This window comes from Triplophysa rosa, linkage group LG21, assembly GCF_024868665.1.
Source record: "Triplophysa rosa linkage group LG21, Trosa_1v2, whole genome shotgun sequence".
In the NCBI taxonomy this organism is placed as follows: domain Eukaryota; kingdom Metazoa; phylum Chordata; class Actinopteri; order Cypriniformes; family Nemacheilidae; genus Triplophysa; species Triplophysa rosa.
The window spans coordinates 16,968,471-16,995,198 of record NC_079910.1 but is presented as its reverse complement, the minus strand read 5'-3'; the positions used below and the strand labels follow the sequence as shown (position 1 = coordinate 16,995,198).

The 26,728-nt window shown below is 40.6% G+C and overlaps 2 protein-coding genes across 2 annotated transcripts; one reads left to right on the top strand and one right to left on the bottom strand.

Moving 5' to 3' along the window:
• The first annotated feature begins 738 nt into the window (after window positions 1-738).
• tnnt2a (troponin T type 2a (cardiac)) lies at window positions 739-10,593 on the top strand. The gene is made up of 14 exons (XM_057319801.1): window positions 739-749; window positions 799-809; window positions 1,381-1,434; window positions 2,988-3,038; window positions 3,708-3,737; window positions 4,027-4,051; window positions 4,139-4,202; window positions 4,515-4,631; window positions 4,896-4,973; window positions 5,057-5,164; window positions 5,717-5,826; window positions 6,875-6,965; window positions 7,429-7,469; window positions 9,830-10,593. The coding sequence occupies exons 1-14, from the start codon at window positions 739-741 to the stop codon at window positions 9,861-9,863; spliced, it is 825 nt and encodes a 274-aa protein (XP_057175784.1). The 3' UTR covers window positions 9,864-10,593.
• On the bottom strand, window positions 10,134-25,939 carry LOC130571903 (plakophilin-1-like). Its single transcript, XM_057363207.1, has 8 exons — window positions 25,816-25,939; window positions 25,375-25,542; window positions 23,592-23,759; window positions 23,345-23,495; window positions 23,049-23,235; window positions 15,846-15,930; window positions 12,578-12,669; window positions 10,134-12,513 (listed from the first exon to the last, which is right to left on the bottom strand). The coding sequence occupies exons 1-7, from the start codon at window positions 25,894-25,896 to the stop codon at window positions 12,589-12,591; spliced, it is 921 nt and encodes a 306-aa protein (XP_057219190.1). The 5' UTR covers window positions 25,897-25,939; the 3' UTR covers window positions 10,134-12,513; window positions 12,578-12,588.
• Window positions 25,940-26,728: the final 789 nt, after the last annotated feature.

The window sequence follows — 26,728 nt, the reverse complement described above, 5'->3', positions numbered from 1 at the left end:
ATATCTTATTATTACATAAAGTTTCTGCCATACACTCTTATCTTAAAATGGATGTGTTCATTTTAACACTTTGTTCCGTTTCATTTATTTAACACATTATGTGTTACTTTCAACACACACGTTGTGTTGACCCAAGAATGTGTTCAGTTACAGTATTCTGTGTTTTTAAAGTGTATGTTTGGGTCACTAACTGTCTTAATGTTAATGCAGTCAGATTGTCTTGCTTTGACTAAAGTACACACAGCGAGCTCTCTGGAAACTTCTCAAATCCTGCTGGGAAAACATGGATCAGTTTGCATAATCGTAGAGAATCCGTGCCAGCTCAAATGCTGCTGTCATTCAAAAGATGAAATTTGCGTTAATAATGTTCAATGTTGTCCTAAAATTGCTATTCTGATCATTTGCAGTGAAAAATCAGGAAAATGTAAAAGAAGCAGAATGACTTTCATTGTCTCAGAATCCAAACGCATAATAAAACTGGATTTCATTCTTTTGTATAGAGTCAAAATGTCAGACAACGAAGACGTTGAAGAGTACGAGTAAGTGTAAAGTTCAGTACACAAACACAGTAACTTCCATCCATCAGTGAGAAACAAAATGTTCAAATCTGCGTGATACCATACACTATCTAACCTAACATACAATGAATTTTCTTGTTTTATTTATTTATTTTAGCAATACTCACTTGTCAAATATCCCACTCGTGTGATACGTGCATTTAATATGAGAAGTCAAGAAATGTTGAGAAAGTGATTCAGCAACCGAATAACAGCATTATTTTCTATTATTGTTTCGCAGGGAGCAGGAGGGTGAGTTTTATTATTTATTAATGTGTCAAAGGAGTCATTACATATAACATGGGACATATGCTGTTGACTGCTGTGTAAGCAGCATGTTTGCAACAGTTACATGTTGTGTCATTACATGGATCTATTATTCATAATGCTGGAGGAGCTCAATAAAACTTTTACCCATATCGCAATCCCAGCCAATCAGCTGTATGCATTAAACCTCATCATTAGAGTTACAAATTAAGTGGATACAATAAATGGTAAACCACCATACAGATTTTTAAGCTTGTCTGTCCACTTTGCTAGTCATCTTTTAACACGTGTTTGGTTTCTACAAATCACACTTAAAAATGACGTTTGTGGAGTAAGTAGAGCAGAATGTTCTGTCATCAGTAATCCATCATTGTTCATACCTGTTTTGTGTTGCACTCACATTACTCCAGTGCTACAGTACAGAATACAGTAGTAACTTTTATAGCTCCTGCTTTTTTGTGATTAGTGTTCTCTTCATTTGTTTGTTTGTCAAGGCTGTTTATTTGTTTGTTTGTTTGTTTGTTTTTTGTTTACTAATCTGCATGGTTTGGTTTAGAGGTGCAAGAGGAGGAGCAGGAGGAGGAGCAAGAGGAGGTGCAGCATGATGACGGTAGCTTAAATGATGCTTATCTGTCTATAAAGTATAGTACAGCATACTATAGCCTGGCACAGTATAGTATATGGTAAATATACGGTACGAACATATTTGACACAGACCAAGCAATGTTCATAGATTATAGTCTATACTGTACTAGAGTATACTATACTGTACTGTTTTATACACTACTCATAACACTATACTATGCAACACTACACTACAGTGTTGAATAATATACTGTTCTTTACTTTACTATACTGTACTACCATGTTCCGTATTCTATTGTACTGTACTATACTGTACTGTACTGTACTGTACTTCACAGCAACACACAATATACTTCACTATTCTATGCAACAGTGTTGAATAATATACTGTACGTAACTATACTGTACTACCATCTACCATATTCTATCGTACTGTACTATACTGTACTTCACAGCATCACACAATGTACTACACTATACTATGCAACATTACACTATATTGTTGAATAATATACTGTACTTTACTATACTGTACTACCATGTGCCATATTCTATCGTACTGTACTATACTGTACTTCACTGCATCATACAATATACTACACTACACTATGCAACACTACACTATATTGTTGAATAATATACTGTACTTTACTATATGTACTACCATGTGCCATATTCTATTGTACTGTACTGTACTGTACTTCACTGCATCATACAATATACTACACTATACTATGCGATGCAACCCAATACTGTACTGTATTATGCTATTCTATACTATCCATCTTGATTCTTGACATTTGACAGCTTGTAGTACTTTTATAACTATACCATATTGTACTGCACTGCACCATATAATATAATACACTACACTACACCACACCATACGGCGCTATACTGTGATATGCTATACTTTATTTTTCTGTACTGTACTATACTGCAGTATGGTACGGTGTACTGTATGATACGACACAGCACTATACTATTCCATACTATCCATCTTGATTCTTAATTTGACAGCTTGTATTACTTCTAAAATAAAACTGTATTATAAAATAGTAATTCAAAAAATAAGTGAATACCTAATTTTGACTAGTAGTGTGCTTACTATTAATTAAATACCATAGTACATCAATAAATTGATACTCATTTAGTATACATCTAAATATCATGGTATTTCCATCTGTTAGCATAGCTAGACCACCATATCATTTTTTGTAAGGGGTGTAACATGGCATCTGACTTCAGACATGCCCACACATTCACTGGCAGCAGTTGTGATACCGTAAAGAAGTGTAATTGTGTTGTGTAACCATTTGAAAGATGTGAGGCATGCTTTAATCTAGAAAGCCTGCCATCAGTACCCATCATGCCCAGGCTGGTATAGCCTACAGCTTTTGTGCCCTTTGGGAATTAATCTTTCATCATCTGAGTTTGGTTTTCACACTCTCAGTATTATTTAAACTTGACAAAATGGCTAAACTCCAAGGAACTTTATGTAATTTTATACCTAATGAAACAAAACATTCATACTTGACAATGTGTTGTAACCCATCCTGCATTTTTCTCCATATTCAGAGGCTCCAGTAGAGGAAGTGGAGGCGGAAGAAGAGAGCACACGGGAACAGGGTGAGTACTGTATCAAGACCAGAAGTGCACTTACAGTATTCACCTGCACATTTCCAACGAATTTTAAATAGGAGAGACTGGGGGAAAGTTGTCACACATTTTTCTTATTTTTGTCAGAGTGGGCCATGTACACTCATTCACACATAAATGGCGTATGCTATCACAATAGGATAAATATATTTTTAATATATACATTTTGGAAATTAACTAACATTTCCTCGTCATATCATTATTTAAAATGTATTATAGGCTAATAATTGACAAAAACAATTAAGAAAAATCATGAAACAGCAAAAATGAAACACAAATGATATAAAAATGATAAAACGTTATAAATATACAATATGTACAAATATAGAAAAACATTTTTATATACGTTTTTTATAATGAGATAATGAAAATTCCTGCACCCTACGTACATGTTACACAAAACAGTTGAAATTATTCCATTTTTTGTGTAAAGAGATGAATGCTGGGTAAGTTCTCCATCATTCTTTTATTATGATTTTTTAATTTCAGTCTCACACTTCTCTGAGGTCTTATCAGTACTGATACACTTTTCAACACCACTCTTCTTTCTTTCTTTCTTTCTTTCTTTCTTTCTTTCTTTCTTTCTTTCTTTCTTTCTTTCTTTCTTTCTTTCTTTCTTTCTTTCTTTCTTTTTAACAGAGGGTGAAGAGGAGACTGAAGATGGAGGAGGTAAGAAATAGTTTTCAGCTTGTAGAAAGTGTGTTTCGCACACATGTACACACACATTCTTTCTGTACATTTAAAATCTCATTGTGATAATGAGATCATAACATGAAATGACTGAAGTAAGCCAGGTCACATGATTTCAGACATTTGCATTGTTCACTGCTGTCCATCATCTGTAACAGACTTCTGTTCTGTAAAAGTGACAACACAAGTGACAACACAATGCAAATTGCAATTTTATAATTTTGTATCATGTTGGTTAATTTTTTGTTTGTTTTGTTTGATTCTTTAGAGGAGACTAAGCCTAAATTCCCTAAGTAAGTTCAGTTTGTCGTGTTTCTAAAGATCAGTATACAGAAAACAAGACGTTCAGAACTATAAATGTACATCATTTTATTTTTCAGACCTTTTATGTTGCCAAACCTGGTGCCCCCAAAGATTCCAGATGGAGAAAAGGTTGATTTTGATGTGAGTCAATCATAGATGATAATAAGCAGTTTCATTAAAAAAATATGTTTTAATGTAGTAATCTATTAAAAAAGTAATGAGGCGTTGGAGCTCGCAAGCTTTCTTGTGAAAACATCTTGTCACTCACAACATATAGAACCTCTCCTACCTTATTGATTCATTTTATAACATGCATTACAAAATAAAATAAAAACTCTACACATATTTGGAATTTTTAGTGGCTAAATGCTGACACACTAAATGCTGATCACACGTTTTGTCTAGCAAATGTGGCAGACCCAATGTCAAAGTTGGAATGTTTCCTCCCCTCAGGACATCCACCGTAAACGAATGGAGAAGGACCTGAATGAACTCCAGACACTTATAGAAGTTCACTTTGAAAGCCGTAAGAAGGAAGAAGAGGAACTTATCGGCCTTAAAGAAAGGATTGTGAGTGAGCCTCCATACACAAAACCTGCGACATCTCTGTTTGAAACATAATATTACTTGTTAATGTCAAATGACGTCCTATTAAAAATATGTGACTACAATGGCAATTTTTTTTAAATTCCAGTCTGTCAAGACTTGGAGATAAGCAGTTCCTGCCAAAATTATAGTTCAGTCAATCACAAATGTCATTTTTGCAGAAGAAATGCCCACCATGAGCCATTGCTGAGTGTTGACAAACTTTAATGCTTTCAACAAATTCCGCAGGAGAAAAGACGTTCTGAGCGAGCGGAGCAGCAGAGGATCCGCAGCGAACGTGAGAAGGAACGTCAGAAGCGTGTGGAGGCGAGTGAAGAACTGACATCTGAGACTGATGGAGGTAAACCGGAATTACAGCAGCTGTCAGCTAAACTTTTTCTTTTTTCCAGGAGGAAAGAGCTCGGAAGGAGGATGAAGAAGCCAAAAAGAGGGCGGAGGATGATGCCAAGAAAAAGAAAACGCTCACCAGTTTGCACTTCGGTGGCTACATACAGAAGGTCAGAGTTTGACATATACGTGGAAAATTTGTAAACAAAAAATGGAAAAATAAATAACAGAAGAAATTCCCTACACTGTAAAAACTGTAATTTTACAGAATTTTCAGGTATCATGAAAACAGTGTAATTTTATTGTTAATTTTGTACGGATTTTTCACATATAATGAAAAATATATTTTACAGAAATTTACTGTTATTTTTTACAGATATTTCACATATAATGAAAAAATTGTAATGTTTCATAAATGTACTATTCTTTTCAGATTTCTCACTTATAATAAAAAAACTGTAATTTTACTATTATTTTTTGCGGATTTTTCACATATAATTAATTTTTTTTAATTTTACTGTTATTTTTAAAAGATTTTTCATGTATAATGAAAACACTGTAATTTTATTGTATTTTTTAAACCATCAAATTACAGAAAAAGACTGCAAATTTTCAAGAAAATCATAAAAACATCTAATTTTAAGTGAAAACGTGACATTTCTTAACGGTTTGGGGGATAAAACCGCATTTCAGCATTGTCCCTGTGTTATGTTGTTCTGCAGATAGAACGCAGGAGTGGAAAGAAACAGACTGAGAGAGAGAAGAAAAAGAAGATTCTTAGTGAACGCCGCAAACCTCTGGACATTAGCAATGCCAATGACTCTGCTCTCAGGTCAGTGTCTTAGCTGGGCACAGGGATCTACTAAGCAACGCCAGATAATCATATAGAGCTTGTATTGCAAAATAAACAAGATCTTTAAAACTTTTGCTACAACAGAGCTTCAACAATATGGTGCCAGTGTTTAATGATGCAATATTGCTCGAGTAGGAGTACTCTTACATCAGGATGGCTGTGATTAGGCCAGAGGCATGAAGTACAGGAGACAATCACAGCTGCTGATTTAGAGCCCCATCACACGACCACGAGAGCGATATTGCATTTATACAACAGTTCGACGGCACAAGTGTGTAGATAAATCAGAAACAACATTAGAGTGTCTTTAAAACATTCTGGTTTTTAAAGGAAATGGGGAACTACTTTCTTCTGCATTCCAGCCCAGCATAACAATTAAACAAACCTACGTTACTAATTCCAAACCATCACATAATTAAAATTAGCACAGTGCTGCTTCAGTGAAGTTATTAGAGAGAAATAATGAGACAGCATGTGCGTGTGAATGAAAGAGAGAGACACTCACAACCACCCACTGTAACAGCTGTGAATTGCTCTAAGAGACACTGCCAAATGTGCGTGTTTACTTAGTTTCATAAGAATGACTTAGCTTAGTAGTGGTTAAACAAACAGTGACGCGGTTATCGTGGTGTGGTGATACGAGTGGAATATCGCATGGCTCTCAGAAAATCAGGTTTGAGAACCAGAAAGAAAGAATTGTTGCATAATAAACTATTTAAATAGCAATGTTTAATGAATGACTCTTGTTTGTTAATAATTAATTACCATGATAAATAATTATTTTGTCAAATAATCCAATGAAGGTGATATTGTGTACAGTAGGCCCAACGACTGCATTGATACAGAATTGAAAGTTTTTTCATAAACAAGTTAGGGTATGTGGCTAAAGCGGAATAAAAGTAAATAAATACTATAGTATGTTACAGTATTTTTTTTCATGTGGGAGTGCTCCTAAGACCCTTAGAGACGTTTTTTTCAGTACCTTGATGAAAAATGAAATTCTCTCTCTCTCTCTCTCTATGACCAGGGAAAAAGCCACAGAACTGTGGACTTGGATGCGAGAACTAGAAGCAGAGAAGTTTGAGTTACAGTATCACTTTAGCAAACAGAAATATGAGGTAAGAAGAGACCGTCCCTTGGTTGATTTAAAATAAGCCTATAAAACTGATACAATCAAGAAGTCTCATCCTATATTTGTTCTTGTTTATTATCCTGTTTCATTTGGAGGAACCTCATGAAAAAAAGATTGTATATTCACAAGAAAAGCATTTCGTCTTACATTCTTAAGGTCTTTTTTTTTTTTTTTTTTTTTTATTTTTATTATCCTTTTTTTTCTTTAATTATCTTTTTTTTAATTTGTATGTTTTTTTTTTTTTTAATGTTTTTTTTTTTTTTATTTTTTTTATTTTTTTTTTTTTAGAGTGTACTTGCATGTACATGCAATTTCTTCCTGGTCCATTTCTGTAGAAGCAGAATGGAAGTATGCATGAATAAACAAACCATGGTGCCATTGTCTTGTGTTCACTGAATGATAAAGAAGTGTAAGTACAGGCAGAAAATGATTCTTAATGTTCTCTACAGATCAACGTCCTGAGGAACAGAGTCAGTGACCATCAGAAAACGTAAGTTTGGTGTCACGTTCAGTTCCGTCAATCTCTATTGTTTACTCTCTGTAGTATCTAGTGTCTATTTTTATCAAAATTTGCATAAAGAGCAATACGTTTGTAATTCCAAGCTTTCTTCTCTTTATGCAAATGTAAGAAGCAGGCATTGTTGCTATTGTTCTCAAGTTATAACGTTGGTTGTAATGCATGTCTGCACTGCTCTCCCAGGCCTGTTTTATTTATTTTTTTAAACTCCTTTATTTCCCTGAGGGGATTCTCGTTTAAAATGTTACTCATGAGTTTCTGCCTCCGGCGTGGAACCAAGATACAACACAACGCCCATCAAATCCAGTCATCATGGCTGCCGGGGAAAGTGGCAGATAATCTTTGGCAGAAAGCGAATATCTCAGCCAAAACTGTTGGACTTGGGGGCAAGGAGGTTGTTTTTTGGTTGCACAACAAAGTCAACACTTTACCATGTCCATGTTTCATGTAGATAACCAGTCAGAAGAAAAATATACTCTGGTTCAAAACCAAATTAGCTGCCTAATTAGACGACATTTAAATCATCACAGAACGGCTGTTTTCAGTTTTAAAGCATCAGCGGCAAATGATGCCTTTTAGGGCGACTCTACACTACAACTGTGATCATAATGACACAGATATTATTGGCATCACTTTCAAAGGGATTTTTTTCAGATGATGAACGATAAAACATCGACAGCCAATCAAAATCCATTAAGGGCTTGCACATTTAAAATGTAAAAGTTCCAGGGGTGTAGGCAATTTGATTACTATAGACCACCCCAAGATGTTAACACTGGTCCACATATCGTCACTGTGACTCCTTCCAAAACCTCGGATGTCCACATTTTTCAGGAAATGGAAAAAAAAAACACTTTTTAATGATTAAATGCTGTGTTGTCGAAGTTGACACACTTTTTAATACTTTTTATTGCTTAGATATTTGCAAAACCCAGTGACAAACATAAAGGTTAACAATGATTTATGGCAAAAAATAAAAATCACAAAATATTAAGAGACAAGGTTTCAGAAGAACAACAGCGATATATATACTGTAAAACTTTGCTGTAATTTCGCAGCAGGTTTGCCAGTAACTTACTGTAGATTTAATGTACAATTTTGTTTTAAGCATAAATTTACCCAGTTTATATATTTTAGTCTCATAAAACTAGACTAAATATTTTGGGTCACTTTTCTTGTTATGTAAATGTATCATAATTTAAGAAGTTTTAAATATTTTTACAGAAAACAAAAGAATAATGCTTAGGAAGAATGCCATTTTTTACTAATTTTTTGCTAATGCCAGTCTCTTCTTGCTCATTTTGAATCTCAAAAGTCAAAGTGTTTTTTTATTAAAGTAATTGAAAACAGTACTAATTGGAAAGTATATTAAGTAGTATTTAAATCTACAGTAAATTACTGGCAAACCTGCTGCAAAAACTACAGCAAAGTTTTACAGTGTACAGTTATTAAATATATTTGTTTAACATTTTGATTTGGTTGTATTTTGGTCAAACGTTTGTGCAGTGTTAAAACAGGAAGTTTTTCTGGACCAGCGTTGTTTACATTTTCTGAAGTGATCCATACTAAGTATTTTTAAATATATAAAAATTCACCATGGTTATACTATCCCCGACAGCACACATTCATCTTGGAGACGTCTATTTGATGTCGGCATTTGCATCTGCAAGACGTATTTGTTTGATTGTTTGCTCAGACGTCTGCTGTCTAGATGACGTCTGTGAGATGTTTATGATTTAGAGTGTATGTAAATCTGCCTTTTCTAAGATGTTTATCAGACATTTATGCAGTTCTACACGACAGATATTTTTTCCAGATCTTTAGCAGATGTCTTACAGACGTACCTGTTCTATCTGGGTATGGTTTATTGTGGTGAGACTATATTGCGGTCATTTTTTTTGAAAGAGTATTCTCTAAATTTCATTTTTGCTGTTTAATTTTTTATAGTAAAATTATAACTTTATTATATTATAAATATAATATGAATATAATTATTTAATACATATAAAAATAAATATATATGTATTATATTTATTACATACAATTTAGGGTGTTACTTTTTACATTTACTTAACCATACATTTAGATCCTAGATACTGTCACTTTCAATTCAGTAAAACTTTCAACAAGTATACTTTCCCTTTAGTACAGTTTTTGGGTACCTCACTGACCAGTAGAAGATGCTGTGTCTTACATCAAAAAGGTTCGACATCAGTTTGAAAGTAGCAGCTTATGTAGACATCCGACTTTAGGTTTAAAACAGAGCTATATACAGTTCAGTAGGATGAAGACTATTTGTGTGACTTTTCATCTCATGTTTATTGCTTCTGTAGGTCAAAGAGAACCAAGAGAGGCCTCAGGAAGTGAATATGGAAGCTCTTCACTAACCCACACTGAGCTCATGAAGAGAAACATCCAGAAAAGCTGCACATACTTCACACAAAGAGTAATTCATTTTAAACCGATCATTCTCACCTATTAAAAATGTCAGTGAAACACACAAAACAATAAATGAGAAAATGAACAGTACTTTTTAATGGATTTTTAATGTGATGCTTTTACTTGTACTGATCAATTATACTTTTTCTGTCTGTTTTAACATCATTGCTTGTTCCATTCATTTATGAGATCTTAATCTGGGATTGTTCATCTCAACTTTATTTTATATAGCGCTTTTACAATTTTCATTGTTTACAGTTTTCATTGTTCATCTCAGTAATATACTTACAGTATGTGAGGTGCTTTAAAAGAATCAGTAAAATAGGTTTTTGCGTGCAAGTACACAGTAAAAAATATGCACAGGCATCTATTTGAAGTACATTGCCAAAATTCCCATTACTATACCAACAATATGCAAGTTTCTTTTGAAACTTCAATAAAAACATGAATCACAAGGGTTCATCTATAGCCTGGAAAGCATACACTAGATATTTTTAAATGCACGGTGATCAGTTCATATCGTTTTGCAATAAAACATTAAGGTAACAAGCAAAATGAAGTTAACAAAACCATTTCAAAAGTCGCTCCATCACTTAACAGCTATTTTCAGTTAAGTGTCCCCTCAGGCATCCCGCCTCAGGATTAAAAAGACAAAAAGGATTCGCATATTTTAGCAACATGTCACAGCTGTGCTGATATAGAGCAATAACAGCATTAGCGTGAGAATTACAACAAAACATTTTAAGTTCTTGCACAAAAGTTGATTTTACAGGAACACACTGAGGACTTGCGCAGTAGATTCAGGATCTGCTGTTGCGAGTTCAAAAGATGCTTCCATGCCCCCAATACTAAAGTTTGAAAATGTTAATGTTACAAAGTACTGTGAGATTAACAGAAAGAAAGACTGAGGGAAAAACACCTCCTGAAATGCATTTTCATTCATCGCAGTGCTCTGGAAGTATTTACAGGAATGCACAGGGGAATTTGTATGACTCATATGGTTTTTCCTGGCTCACAGCCCTGCGTTTTTTCTTTTGTGCGTAAGTGGAGATGAAAGGTAAACATGTGACAAGCATCATTAAGATATTACTTTATACTCTGAAGCCTTGTTTATGTTGGGTAAATGAGTCACCTGTAATGTGTCAGCACAATAAAAGTCAATTATACTTGTAACCAAAATCTAGTAAATAAATAATGGCAAATTCTGATTAACTTTTGTTCATGATTTAGCAGTTGCAAAACTACATTTTTATGAATATGAACACTTTAATTTAGACATAGAGCCATGAAAAAAGAGACTTTTTCCAGATTTTCATTTCTACATGTATTGTGTCTATATGTATTCTAGTCTGTTGAATTTGAACAAAATCAAACCTCATAAGTGAAAAAGTAATCTAACAGCAATATGAAAGACTGAAAGCATGACAATATGCATGAAAACTTTTCCTAAATACATGTAGAAATATTACTGTTGTATTGCTTAAAAGTACATATGAATTTGTTTTCTTTGCAGTATTTGAGGTCTAAAATAATATGGAGCATCTTTTGTTATTTTCAACAGTTTCTCCAGTTTTCATTTCCTGCAAATAAATGCAATTTATATTTGTTTTTAAGGTCAATTTATATTGTTAGAAGGTCACAGAATAAAACAAAAATTATAATTTTACCTAAGAATAGTAAATTGTAAAATCTGAAAAACGGCCTCTAAGATGGTCTCTTAACTTTTTCTGCGGCTGTATTTAATATTATAATACAAATGGTATATTTATTTTTTCTGTCGTTGGCGTTTTCTTTACAATAAACTCTAGTCTGACAATTGCAACTGATAAAAGGAATTAAAATGATCGGCACAATAGATTTTTTTCCCAAATACGTATTAGCAAACAAAACAAGTACAGCATCATCACTAGAAGTCATTCAAAAATGTTTCAAAGTAAAAATAAACTGCACATTGTGCCGCATAATATTCACAAAAGACAACATCACACAGCCTGAGCAAACAGAATACTGCATGCTGTACAATAAAGATGCGACCCTTTTTCTTCTGTGGAACACAAAAGTAGATGTTTTGAAAAATGTCTCAGTGGTTTTGTGTTTATAATGGAAGTCAATGGGGTTCAATGTTGTTTGGAAACATTCTTCAAAAAATCTTCTTTTGTGTTCTGCAGAAGAAAGAACATTTTTCATTTTCACTTTAATGCGGATAAAACTTTAAAGCTCTAAAAACAGCATGAAAGCAACATTTAAGTAATCATAAGCAGAACATTTACACACCAATAACCAAAGGTCTTACAGAGAATCGTCAGAATCACCATGTATTATGATATACAGGTTTGCAATATTGCTAATGTATCACAGGAGTAGAAAAGCAATACAAAAAGAGGAGTGGAATTATTACTCTGCAAGACCAGTAGTGCAAGTCTGGCACCAAAGTATAAGAACTGTTTCTCATGGCACAGCGTGCATGTTTTGCATGAGACTCTAAACAGAACTCTGCAAGAACACGTTGTGCAAATGTGCCGCACAATATACAGAGATCCAAAGTGCAGGTCTCATTCTGGCTTCCAGGGAACCACATCTGCAAAATTAAAAAACACATTAGAGAATGTGCGTCAAAGCACATACAGTTGCTGAATACTCACATACATGCTGTTCAGCGGATCGGTATGCCGGTTATTATTCTGTATGATGCAGACGTGACTGTGTTAACAAATGTGTCCTTGATCATTCCTTGCTGTAAATAAACAAATTCAAAACATACATATTACGATTTCAATTAACGGTGTGAATGTATTTGGTAAAAGAGGACATTTTCTTCTCAATGTGTGTATCGTGACCACATGTTGCACATCCCAATAATTGCTTTGATGCGAGCACCTTACACATTTTCCACAAATATGCTCAGCACATTATAGTAACTACTGTGTCACGATTCAGTCTGCGTTTCCCCTGTTAGTTTGGACTTTTAGTTTGGGATTACTTTAGTTCCTTCTTTTTTTATTTTGTACTTTGTCTTTTTGGTAAATAAATCTTTAATGCACCGCTGCCTCATTTTACAAAAGGACTCACCCCAGACAACGAACACACTGATGTTTAACTACACTGAGAACTAATAACGTAACAAGAAACACCTGGGAGAAACAATTATCAAGAACCAATGAACAAAAGAGCTACAAAAGACTACCGCTGCGTACGAAATCGCCTACTTCCATACTATAAAGTAGGCGAAAATGAGTATGAGTCATGAATAGTATGTCCGAAACCTCAGTATGCAAAAAACAGTAGGCGAGAACCCGGATGGTCTACTACTTCCGCCGTGAGTGTGGATCGGATCTCTATCCCATGATGCCACGGGAGCTGAGCAACGGTCAAATTTAAAAAGTAAATCAAATAAATATAGCGGAAAGCTTTAAGGCGGACGTCTGTTTTTAATGTAAGTGCCAATAAATGAATTTCTCGTGACTAAATTGTTTTTATCAACTCTCACGTGTAGGTTGCTGTTAATACGTGACCATAAAACATGCCGGACGCAGTATGTCCGAAATCTATCCATACTACTCCCACTCATACTATATAGAACTAGGGATGCACCGAATGTTCGGCCACCGAAAATGTTCGGCCGAATATAGCAAAAAACAAGTGTATGTGAAGTGGCCGAATAAATTTTACCGAACATGACTCGTGATACGATCAAGCAGCAACCAGAGCAGAGTGAGAGAGACAGAGAGACGCGTGCGCTTTATTACTGCCGCAAACATTTTGGCAGTGTGTGTGTGTGCGTGTGTGTGTGTGGAGCATTTTAAAGTGTCAGAGAAAGACACAGCACGGGACTTGCCGCACGGAAGTAAATTTCCGAATGAAAGCGTCTTTACCGGTCGGTAACTGTACTTCAGATGGAAGCGGGCTGTCTGACAGTAGCCCCGCCGCTCGCGACATCCTTTGACATCATACAGTGGTCGCGTGCACACAGTCCCCTGTACTAAACAACTTGTCAAAGTATGTTCTGTGCATCCACGAGTGCACCTTCTGAGAGAACAGTCAGCTTTTGTGGGCGGAGTTTGGAGGAGAGACGTGAACTGAAATGGTTGTCAGTCAGCATCAGTCAGAATTGCTTGCATTGAACGTGATTTACTAAGGTTTGTGCCCGTGATTGTACTGGTATTTGCAGCTTTATTTAACGCCCCCAAAAAAGCGCAGGGTCTTAAACCCTGCACTAATTTGAGCTGCTTTTAGTAGATTGTGTTGGTCATTATGAGAATGAGATATTGTGTTTTTTAATGTGTGCCTTGTTAGTAAATCACCCGCAGAAATTTCCACTCCCATCTGCGCTCTCGCCCTATTTTGCCTTGTTCAGTAAATCTGGCCCCAAGCGAGTAAAAAGAGCGTCACATCCAGGCATCTTGGGGATTAAGGTCAAGTCACATTTATTTATATAGTGCTTCTGTACTGTGTGTGTAATATGGCTGCTCTGCCCCCTGCCCTTCAACATCGATTGACCGAGAAAAAGAACTTGTCTTCCTGGATTATTTTGCTTAACTACTTCCAGAGCTGGGTGGGGTGCAAGTCAGGGCCTGGAAGTGTGTGTGTGTGCAAGCGAGAGTCTTGTTTGATGTATTAATGATCATGCAGACGGAGAGATGGACTGCAGCCTGGGGCTTTTTAAGCCGACACAAGAGGAACAAAAAAATCACCAATGCACACACCCTTCTTTCCCTTTAAATCAAAGGTAACTGCTGCTTATCTTATCTCCTCACCTCAAATCCTCCATCGATGAAGGATTTATACAAATACATCATCACTTTTCCCAATGCTTTTTTAACTACTGGTATAATAATAAATCCAATTCTCAACTATTTTCTTTATACCTCACATGCAGTTCCACTGAAATCCATTACCTAACTTATATTACATAACACGAGAAATCAAGACGTCATCAATCAGCTTGGAGTCTTTCGAAGTGTTAAATGGGGTGAACCTTAAAAGTCTGCCAAAAACATATCTGGGTCATATTGTTCCCTTCATCACTGTAATACATGTACGACGATCATAGTGCCCCGACACACTTTTTGTTTTAACTGGAATAAAGCGTAATAAAGGCAATGCGTTAAATTAGGGATGCACGATAAACTATAAAGGGTCATTTTTAATGTTATCGATGATAAAATTTAGTCCGATATATTAAAGCCGTTAAATCATTTCCTCTGGTTTAACTGCTTCAGCTGCACTCTGCTCACAGTTAAAATACAGTACAGCACCTTTGTCGTAATCATTCACTTGCTGCTATTAGCAAAACATTGTTGATGTATGTAGATACAGTATTTATGAATGTGTAAATTATAGGAACAAAAGCATATTGTCTGAATCAGACTGCTGTCTGAATGCTTTCTGTCTTGAGACCTGTTAGACATGTGGCTATTAAGAACACTTTTCTGGGTTGCTCTGGAAGAACATCTTTAATTTATTTATTAAATAAAAAATATACCAGAAACGCCTGAAGGTTGAACCTTGTTTTCAGCAGTCAATGTTTTCAAAGAAAAGCAGTTGTCCAATTTTTGCTTTTTGTTTCAGTCTTAGGGAATTTTATATTAATATTTAGATACTGTATATCGGCCAACATATCGTTTATCGGCTTACAATGTTAAAGAATTATCGGTTATCGGCCAAAATGTATATATCAGTGCATCCCTACGTTAAATAATCCTTGGATGTGTACACACTTGTTTTTTGTTTTTGAGGAGGTATAATCTGCTTACTTGTTGTAAAAATCATATCACAATGAATGTGTAAAATATTCCTTCCTTCTTAAAATAGCCTCCTTATGATTTCAGGCTGTAATGTGACTTGCAGCTGAGAAAAACAATTTAAAAGCTGCTTCATCTACTTAAAATGATTTGAAGTGGGAGATCTTACCTTTTTCAACATGTTTTGAATATCTTTTTGTCCCCATAGACTGTAGAGAAGTGCTCCAGCAGGCTGTCTAGCTGTCGAGAATGACCTGCAAGCGAGAGAGAAACTATAACGCTATAAAACACATACCATTCTTGTATTTTGGGCGCTTTCCCCTTAACGCCACAATTTCACAGGGGTCATGAGCCGGTTTTCTCTTCTGACCTGTTAGAAATTGCCCAACAGCTTAAACCAGCGTTTCCCTTTCTGTCGGTCTCTCGACGTTGTGTCGAGCCGACAGATGGGGTTCGTCCCTGAGAACCAATCGCTTCCGTCTTCTTAGAAAAGGCCAATGAAATTGGCGAATTTAATTTGCATGCCGGACTCCACCCCTGGATATCCAGGTATAAAAGGCGTGCCTCATTCATTCACCTTTTGTTCTTCGGAGCCTTCGCTCATGATCAACAGACTTCGCTACAAGATAGCAACTACAAGACTGCCGGTTCTACGACGTGGTGCAGCGGACTGTCCCTTCCTGCGGCGACTTCCCCTGGGCGTCTCGGCGGTTCCAGAAGTGTTTGAGTTTTTTCTCTAAAAGAGCAAATTTCTCCAGCGTGGCATGTCCCGCTGTTCTCGTGGGTGCAACACACTCATCGAGGAGGGGGACGGACACGAGGTCTGCTTCCAGTACGCTGGGGCAGCCTTTGTGGATACGTCGTACCCTCACTGCGGGCGGTTGACGATTCAGACGTTGCATCACGGCTCTGCCGTCAGCTACGGCAAGCAGCGAGGGTGATATGAGGATTACTGTGAGCACGGACCGTTCACACCTCGTCTCGCTTGTCTGACCGTTCCCCATGAGACGGTCCCACCGTCTTGTTCCTCAACCACATATTCGGAAACGGTGCGTGATGATAAGATGTCCGTTGCAGCATCGGAGGGCGACTTACTGGCATCGGACTCTGATGATTCCTTGGATCTCCCTTTCTCGGGGTGGTCGAGCCCAGGAAGAAGCGGACGTTGAAATGTCAGCCATGCTTCCCCGGACCGCCGGCATTGGGTTGCAGTGCACGCACTGCCTCTCCCAATGCTCGCAGCTGGATACATGGTACCTCGGGTTTGAGAGCTGCTCCAAGCCGTACTCGCCCCCAGTGCCGTGTTTCCCCGGAAGTTCATGAGGAACTTAGTACGACCTGGAACTCCCCCTTCGGCACGTGCATGTCAACTAGTTCCATCACCCTTTCTTCCCTCGATGGTGGGGCAGCTAGAGGATACGTCGATACCTCGACCTAGACTCCCGTCCAAAGCATGTAGGTTTTTCGGCATCCAAGATGTCGAGAGCTTACTCTGCTGCGGGCCAAGCTGTCCTCTCTCTCCACGCTATGGCCATCCTGCAGGTCAGGCCAAGGCGTTGAGAGAGCTCCACGAGGGTAAGACCGACCCAGCGCTTATGCAGGAACCTCCGCGCCGTCACCGACCTCGCTCTACGGGCGACCGCGCGGGCCCTGGGTCGGGCGATTTCCACACTTGTGGTCCAGGAGAGACACCTCTGGCTGAACCTTGCATAGATGAGTAACGCCGAGAAAGTCCGCTTTCTCGACACACCCATCTTGCAAGGGGGGCTGTTTTGGTGATACTGTCGAGCTGCAGTTCTCGACAGTAAATAAGCAGACAGAGGGTATCAAGATATCCTCCCCCGCCGCAACTCGGCCACCCTCTGGCCGTCGAGATCCCGTGCACAGTCTGCTTCCCAGCAGCCCTGGTCCTCTTCGACGCCTTCCGGTTTCGGTGCCCCCCACTCAGGCAGCCCCCCGGAAGAAGACATCAAAGAGGAGACCACCACCCCGTCAGCAGCCGCGGCGGAAGCCAAAGCGGCCCTCATGGGAAGACCCCAGGGAGATCGAGAATACCTTCGGGCCCGACCCCAGCCATTCCTTCGCTGATTGGTCGATCCGGGACGGTTCCTGCCCCGTCCCAATAGCCCACTTCTAAGAGTTTTCTCTCTCTCTCTGGGTGTTTATCACAGCCGCTCTCACCCTCTACACGATGGTGTTCGGCAACTCGACGTTGCGTCACGGCGAGACCCAATGTCGAGGATAATCAGCAGCCTAAGCACTCTCAATCGACGGTGCGTTGTGCTATATCATCATCTGGGTATTATCACAGCCGCTCTCACCCTCTACACAACGGTGTTCGGCAACTCAACGTTGAGGCAAGACCCAATGTTGAGGATAATCATCAGCCTATGCACTCTCAATCAATGGTGCGTTGTGCTACATCATCGCCAGGCAGGTAAAACAGCAGAGCCGATCTCCTCTCCAGGTGCCCCCCCACGGCGAGGGATCCACACTGCCAGCCATCGAACCACCCCCGTTAGGTTGATGAAGCAGAACATACCCCTAGCCTCCCTGTCTCGGTCCCTGGGAGCCTAACATGAGCTTCCCAAACCGTCACGGTGATTACGGGATACGATCCGTCTCGGCTACGCGGTCCAACTCCCCAGATGCCCGCCCAAGTTTCGGGCATCCTCTCAAACCTCAGTCAGAGGCAAGGATGCTCCCGTGCTTTGGGCCGAGGTCGCCACCCCTCTGGTGAGCAAGCGATCGTGCTCGTCCCTCTAGCCAAGATGTTCAACGGGTTTTACAGCCCGTACTTCATCGTCCCCAAAAAGGGGGTACTAGCTAGATCTGCGTACCCTGAACAGGCACCTACTCAAGCTGCCGTTCAGGATGCTCATGCAGAAGCGCATCTGGCATCTATCAGATGTCAAGACTGGTTCATGGCAATCGACCTGAAGGACGCTTACTTTCATGTCTCGATTCTCCCTCGTCATCGCCCGTTCCTACGGTTCGCTTTCGAGGGTCAGGCATATTAGTACAGAGTCCTCCCTTTCAGTCTGTCCCTGTCCCCACGAGTCTTCACGAAGATCGTGGAAGCCGCCCTCACTCCCCTCAGGGAGAGAGGTGTGCGGGTACTAGACTATCTCATGACTGGCTCATTTGACACACTCGCGAGATCTGTTATGTACACACAGGGACCTAGTGCTTCGGCACCTAGATCGATTGGGACCACAGGTCTCCCCTGTGCGGAGCATCCTCTTTCTTGGTATGGAACTCAACTCTGTCTCTATTACAGCGTGACTGACTACAGAGCGCGCTCAGTCAGTGTTGAACTGCCTGAAATATGTCAAGCAGTCAGCAGTCCCCCTGAAACAATCTCAGAGGCTCCTGGGCACATGGCATCCTCGGCGGTGGTGATACCCCTCGGGTTGATGCACATGAGACTGCTCCAACACTGGCTACAGAGTCGAGTTCCCTGGAGAGCGTGGCACACTGGCAGCAGGCGGATGGTGATTACGCCTCTCTGCCGACGCACCCTGACCCCTTGGTCTTCAATGACCTTTCTACTCGGGGGTCCCTCATGGGCAGGTCACGAGGCATGTCGTGGTGATGACAGCCGCCTCCCTGCAGGGTTGGGGTGCTGTGTGCATTGGGCAGTGTCGGGGCGATGGACGGGCCCCTGCCTGCTCAGGCATATCAATTGCCTAGAGTTGTTGGATGTGCTACCCGCACTGAAGGGGCTACAACCTCTCGTGCAGGACAAGCACGTGCTGGTCCGGTCGGACAGCACAACTACCGTAGCGTATTCAACCGCCAGGGTGGCGTTCGCTCGCGGCAGCTAACACGACTCGCCCGACGCCTCCTCCTGTGGAGTCCGCAGGTGAGCAGATCCCTGCGAGCCACACATATCCCAGGCGACCTGAACCAGACAGCCGATGCGCTCTCTCGTCAGTTGACGCCTCGCGGAGAGTGGCGACTCCACCCCCGCGCAGTCCAGCTCATTGGGTACAGCGGGCAGGCTCAGGTAGACCTGTTCGCCTCCCTGGACACCACCCATTGCCCGCTAGGGTACTCCCATCCGAGGCCCCACCTCGGCATGGATGCTCTAGTGCACAGCTGGCCGTGGGACAAGCGGAAGTACGCTTTCCCCCCAGTGAGCCTCATTGCACAGACCCTGTGCAAGGTCAGGGAAGAGGAGCATCAAGTGTACTAGTTGCGCCATACTGGCCCAACCAGACTTGGTTCTCGGAGCTAATGCTCTTGACGACAGCTCCCCCCCGGCCGATTCCCCTGACGAAGGACCTGCTTTCCCAGGGGAAGGGCACGTTATAGCATCCCAGGCCAGACCTCTGGAACCTCCATGTCTGGCCCCTGGACGGGACTAGGAGATCCTGAGTGGCCTACCCCCTGCGGCGGTTAAGACCATCACTCAGGCTAGGGCCCTGGCCACTAGGCGGCTATACGCCTGTAAGTGGTGCCTCTTCTCATCCTGGTGCTCTTCTCGAAGAGAAGACCCGCGGAGTTGCTCGATTGGGAACGTGCTGTCCTTCCAGAGACTCGAGAGTAATCTCTCCCCTTCCGCACTGAACGTGTATGTAGCCGCTATTGCCGCTCATCACGACCCAGTTGCTGGTAAGTCTCTAGGACAGCACAACCTGATCATTTGGTTCCTAAGGGGAGTACCCTCTTGCGACCTTGATGTGGTCCTGGAGCCCCTCGGAGATACCGCTCTTTCTCACCTCACGATGAAGACGGCTCTCCGGATGGCGCTCAAGAGGGTAGTGGACCTACAAGCATTCTCCGTGTCCACAGATTGCCTTGAACTCGGGCCCGGTGATTCTCATGCTATCTTGAGACCCCGGCCCGGCTACGTGCCCAAAGTTCCCACCACTCCCCCTACACCAGGTGGTGAATTTACAGGCGCTACCCACCGGGGAGGAAGACCCAACCCCATCCGTGTTGTGTCCAGTACGCGCATTACGCCTCTGCTTGGACTGCACGCAGAGCCACAGGAGCTCTGAGCAGCTCTTTGTCTGTTTTGGAGATCAGCAAGGAGGGCTGTCTCAAACAGAAATTGTCGCACTGGATCATGGACGCCGTCACTACGGCGTACCTGTCCTAAGATCGCCCGCGCCCACTGGGTGAGAGCTCTCTCCACACGGAGTACAGCCTCCTCGTGGGCACTGGCTCGAGGCGCCTCTCTGGCAGACATCTTGCAGAGCTGCGGGTTGGGCTACACCCATCACCTTCGCGAGGTCTTACAGCCTCCGTGTAAAACCGGTATCAGCTCGAGTCTTGCAGGGCATCAGGCAAGACTGGCAGCCGGTAGGGTGTACGCCTATGACAGTACCTTCCCCCCTTTCTCCTAAGGGGGTCAGCGTACTAAACTAGCCTCCCTTCTTCCCCCACTGGGTGAAGAACAGGCACTCCATCCATCACTAAGCAAGCACCTCCTGCGGGCGGGCTGGGCAGAGCAGCCCTGCCCCTTAGGCCGGGTACCAACTGATTTATCCACAACATAGCTCTAACCGGACCTAGTGCTACCGGACGTTGTAACTCCCCAGCAGGGCGGTTCCATCTGATGTATCCTCATGATTGGTTCCCACCTTGGTTACCAATGACCTTCCCTAGGTGTACCTCCACCTCGCGGTTAACTCCTTCAGTCCGCACATTCTTCCCATGAGTTCTCCCCCATTGGTGAGACCATGTTGGTATCTCCACTAAACTCCTACCTCCGGTAGGAAGTGGTCTCTGTAGCGCATCCCCCGCTTGAGGAAGCAGTGCTTACCCAGTGGCCTTACGGTACCAGGCGGCTTCTCGCTGTTAGAGAAACAAGGCCGCCGCCTGTGAGGCCGAAGGCAGGGGCCTTCCCTCCTTTCAAGTGAAGCTCTGGGACCCCCTACCTACCCACTGTTAGGTTACAATTTCGCGGTAGCGCTCACGGCTGACACGCCCAGGCCAGTCACCGTCGCTTCGCTAGAGATTGTGACAGGGCACAGTGTTGTGGCGTTTTCCATAGGAACCCCATCTGTCGGCTCGACACAACGTCGAGAGACCGACAGAAAGGGAATGTCTTGGGTACAGATGTAACCTCAGTTCCCTGATGGAGGGAACGAGACGTTGTGTCCTTCTTGCCACAACACGTGCTGCCCACTGCAGCAGTCGTGAGAGGTCTCAGGCTCCTCAGTACAAAGGTGAATGAATGAGGCACACCGTCTCCCTTTTATTCCCAGATATCCGGGGGCGGAGTCCGGCATGCAAATTTAATTCGCCAATTTCATTGGCCTTTTCTAAGAAGTCGGAAGCGATTGGTTCTCAGGGACGAACCCCATCTGTCGGCTCGACACAACGTCTTGTTCCCTCCATCAGGGAACTGAGGTTACATCCGTAACCAAGACAATTTCTCTCTTGATATTATCCCGCCTCGCTTGCTAGCGCAAGTTTGGAATGTGGTGGGTCCCACTATCCTATCTATAGTGAATCTATGTATCACAGTCTATGCTTGATCTTAGCGCAGTTTTTGATACAGTGCGTTATGGGATTCTCCTCGATCATTTGAGTCGGTGAGTGGGCATTAGGGGGACTGCTCTTAAATGGTTTGCATCATATTTACAGGGAGAACCTTTGCAGTGAAAATAGGGAGCTCTATTTCCTCCTCTTATCCCACTGTGGGTACCTCAAGGGTCATGTCTCGGCCCTGTTTTGTTTTCCTTATATATGCTCCCTCTGGGTTTAATCTGTCAAAAACATGGTGTGGCATACCATTGTTAAGCAGATGACTCCCGGCTGTATTTCCTTTGAATTCTAATGACAACTCGAAATGGTCTGTTTTGCTCGACTGCTTGGACAAAATAAAGCAGTGAATGTCATCAAGGTTTCTTCTGCTGAACGAATCTAAATATGAAGTGGTGATTTTTTGGCCCATTGAAGTTAGCAAAGCAGCTGTCGCTTAAGCTGTGCACTTTAGCCTCCAATGTCAGTACTCATGTGAGGAATCTTGGTGTGATCTTTAACTCTGAAATTAAATTCGATAAACAAATAAACAGTGTGGTAAAGGGTAGCTTTTTTGAATTAAGGGGTTTGGCAAATTGAAAGGCTTCAAGTCTTTTATGGAAACTGAGACACATGCTTTTATTTCGTCAAGACTGGATTATTGTAATTCCCTATACTTGGGGTTGTCTAAGAAATGTTGCTTTTAAGAGTTCTTAGCTATGTCTAGGGCTTATCTAGTGTTTTGTGTCTTTTATAAAGTGTATGTGTGTATACTTTTGTTAGTTCATGGGTCGGTAAACCACTTTGGTCAACTTGTGTTGTTTTTAAATGTGCTATAGAAATAAAAATGATTGATTGATTGATTAATTGACTGACTATCCGTTGATATACTCACATGTCTTCACTCAGAAAGCTCAGAGTCATGATCAGATTCCTGTTGAACACTTTCTTGCTGAGCTCGGGCTCTGCCAACGCGAGTGTTTGCATCATGCGGCACGCTGTGGCGATAGTGCCGTCAGACTCAACCATGTTCGGAGTCACAGATGAGAGAAAGGATGAAACTTGTGGGAGAACTTCCTTGGCTGTGGAGAACAAAAACATGCAGCAAAGTTTAAACCATTACCACAACACACTAAAATACTACAATATATCACACCTACAGCTCTGTTGTCTTCTGAAAAATACTCTTACCCATAGTAGCCCGCAAATTTGACACCCGGGACATGTTTCCCAGCAAGGACATTGCCGTCTTCTGCAGGTTCTGGTTTGCTGAATTCAGCAGGGAGGTTATGAGAGGCAAGCCGTTCAGTTTCTCAAAAGCCTGACTCATCACAGTGGATACCTGGACAGAGATCCAGAATTGACTTGACGGAACGACTGTTGTTGAGTTACATGAAATAAATGCTCAAAGTGTTGTTGTTGTGTATGAAGTATGTACAAGGTTTTTTGAACCAGCGAGGTTCTGTAACGTTCCGCAGCACGCCTCCAGAGTGGCTTCATTGTGACTGAGCCTCAGCACAAACAGGTACATTTGCAGTGACTTTCTGTTGTATAGCAAACTCACACCCTCAGGATTAGGAGTATCCATCGCTGGGAAGGAAAGCTCCTACCACAGAAAAGATGTGATTTGATTTAGTATGCATTTGTAGGTGCTTAAAGTTAAAAGAGTTCAAACTGAGAGCACCTCAAGTGAAAACCACTTAAACTTAAAACTGCTTAACTGTAAAACTAGATAAGTCAGCCATTGCTAAAAAGAGCTCGCAAAAAATTGGTATACTTCAAGTTCATTTTATAAGTATACTTAAGTAAAGTTCAAGCTTATTTTTAAAAGTATACTAGTAAGTCAATGTACTATTAGTATACTTCTACACTGTATGTGCACTATTTTAATACTACTAGGTGCTAACTGGCCTGCTTCTTAAAAAGTATACTTTTTTTAAAGTGAAATCACAGTAGTAATGTTTAAGTACATAACTAGTTTTCAACCTATATTACTTGTCGGACATTTTTAGTTTATGAAAGTACACTTTGAATAATACACTTTCTCAGTAAACTACGAGTGAAAGTAGTGAAAAATATCACACTCAATCAGAGTAAAGACAACTACAAATCAAGTATAATTAGAATACTTCATATTTTGATTGAAATATAAGTTCGTAGTATAGTATAGTTTAAATATACTTGTAGTATAGTGTATATTTATAAGGGTGTCTGCACACCAAAAGCAAAGCATCACGTTCCTCGCTCTAAATTACTCACAGGGTTAATTGTTTTTCACGTCACTCTTGCGAATAAAAACATTGCGTGGCGGGGAGTGTCCATACATGTCAATAAACTCTTTGTGCGAATTTCCAGCTTTAGTTGAAATTTTTCAAGTTGCGAGGAAAACGATGAGTTGAATATCAACAACATAAACAAACGTTACTGTGCATGCCCGCTTTTGTGGCCCGAACCTAACTTCCAGTACACATCCGCAAACAATAAGAGTGCCTGTAGATTATTTCTGATAACAAGCAAAAGAAACCTAGAAGAACCGTTACTTGGTTAAACTTGTCTCTCCAATATTTTAAATTTAGACTGCGATACCAAGCTCAACCGCAAGATGTCAATGTACCATACGGTACACGACCCATTTAACAAATAATTTATTTAATAAAATTAACAAAAATCACCAAAATTAAACAAATTGTTTATTTAATACAATTATTATACAATAAAATAATAATATAAATGAATAATTTATATTTGATTTAATTTATATTACTGTTATATTATTAGCCACTAGCCAGACCAATGAACAAACACAGACTGGAAGTTAACTTCGGGCCAGGCGTGAGCGACCGTCTATATCACAAGTGCGTAGCAATCAGGTCAGCCAGTTCAAGTCATTCGCATCGGCCTGCACGAATTTGCGTCTTTGCATAGGCTTTGTATGTAATCTACCAAATAATTTCATTTGCTTTTGGTGTGCATGCACCATAATATGTAAATAAAGTACATTTTGGAGAAGTAATAAAAATATAAAAAGTAGACTGATAGTATACTTTCTTATTTTTAGTTTCAAAGACGTATACTAGCAACTTCTTTTTTGTGAGGGCATGATCCACAAGCAAAACTTGATTGTTGAAGCTGGTTGACCAATGCAGTTTGATTGGACTGGAGGACAGAACATTTGCTGGTGATCATTAATTTTCACCTTTTTTGTCAAGAACAGTTCATACCTTTTGATTCTTTGTGCTCTTGGAGCTGAAGAGGCTGTTTTTGCTTTTGTCCTCATTTGCTTTTTGTTTTTGCGTGGTCTCATCATCAGTGATAGAAAAGTGCTCGGGAGCCTCTTTATCCAGCTGGTAGCTCAGGTTATGAAGTATACAGACACAGTTTTCCACTGACTGCACACCGCATCACAAAAAAAAGAACCGAAGGACCATGAATTCAATTTACATACAGTCTTTTGCACTACATGTTTATCAATATTTTGTACACTAGTACATTAACTTTGGACTAAACTTTATTCATGTTTTTGTTGGTCATGGCGATGGAGATTTCCTTTTCACTCAGTAATTACTGAAATCCTTTACTGTATGTTTAAGTAAAAGTAAAAATGTAAATTAACATCTTTATTTTATGAACACATCTGTTCATAAAAAGCACATTATAATTACCTTGTCGTCTAGCTCGCCTCTTTCCACCTGACCCTGAACGTATGTCATGAGAGAGTTGATCAGGCCCGGGCAGTTCCTCATCAATATCCTCTCCTCCTTACTGGAACAGCTGAGGTTTCTGTAAGAGTGGAAAAATGGATTAAAATTAATACACACTACAACTCATGAAGTTTTTTTTTTTCTTAAAACAAGATGATGCTGTAGGCCAATCTGTGACATCACAAAGCACTGTCACACCCAAATCTTGTCGATGTTTCTAATGACAAACAGAACCAGTAAAAGGAAGCGGTCTTCAAAATCAAAACCTCCAAAAGAATCTGCCCGTTGTGTTTGATCAAATTAAGATTCAAGGAGTTGGAAAGAGTGAATCCGGTTTCAGTTGCTTTACTTATACTTCAGCCTTCATTGTTAGTAGATTACCATAACCACAATGTTTTTTGAAAGACATGGTAAACAGCCTAATGCCGCAATGGACTTAATAGGCCTTAACTTGCATTAAACCCAGAACATTCCTTTAAATCTTCAATAATTTCGGCAACATAGGATATCCCATTTCCTGCCAAATATCTCCGGCAAAACAATCCTTCATAGACCAACCACGCTTTCCTTGTTGCAAGCACAGCCTGTCAAGAGTTTTTGCACCTCTTGCCATTTTTGCACAATATGTGGTACATCAGAATATTTGATGTAAATCACAGGAACATTATTAAATAGCAGCTAGAGCTTGTTCCCTTTCTGTCGGTCTCTCGACGTTGTGTCGAACCGACAGAATGGGGTTGTCTTGAGAACCTATCATCTTCTGAGTATATTGAAAAGGCCAATGAAAATTGGCGAATGAAATTTGCATGCCGGGCTCCTCCCCGGATGTCCGGGTATAAGAGGGAAGCCGGCGTGCTCATTCATTCACCTTTTG

What these genes read in the sequence shown, in the direction of transcription:
- LOC130571903 (XM_057363207.1), bottom strand. Translation starts at nt 25,896, where the DNA reads ATGAGGAACTGCCCGGGCCTGATCAACTCTCTCATGACATACGTTCAG. An exon ending in TCGCTGGTTCAAAAAACCTT is followed by an intron (nt 23,496 to 23,591) that starts GTACATACTTCA and finishes ATCTCTGTCCAG; the next exon opens with GTATCCACTGTGATGAGTCA. An exon ending in AAATTTGCGGGCTACTATGG is followed by an intron (nt 23,236 to 23,344) that starts GTAAGAGTATTT and finishes TGTTCTCCACAG; the next exon opens with CCAAGGAAGTTCTCCCACAA.
- tnnt2a (XM_057319801.1), top strand. An exon ending in ACTAAGCCTAAATTCCCTAA is followed by an intron (nt 4,052 to 4,138) that starts GTAAGTTCAGTT and finishes TTTATTTTTCAG; the next exon opens with ACCTTTTATGTTGCCAAACC. An exon ending in TCGGTGGCTACATACAGAAG is followed by an intron (nt 5,165 to 5,716) that starts GTCAGAGTTTGA and finishes GTTGTTCTGCAG; the next exon opens with ATAGAACGCAGGAGTGGAAA.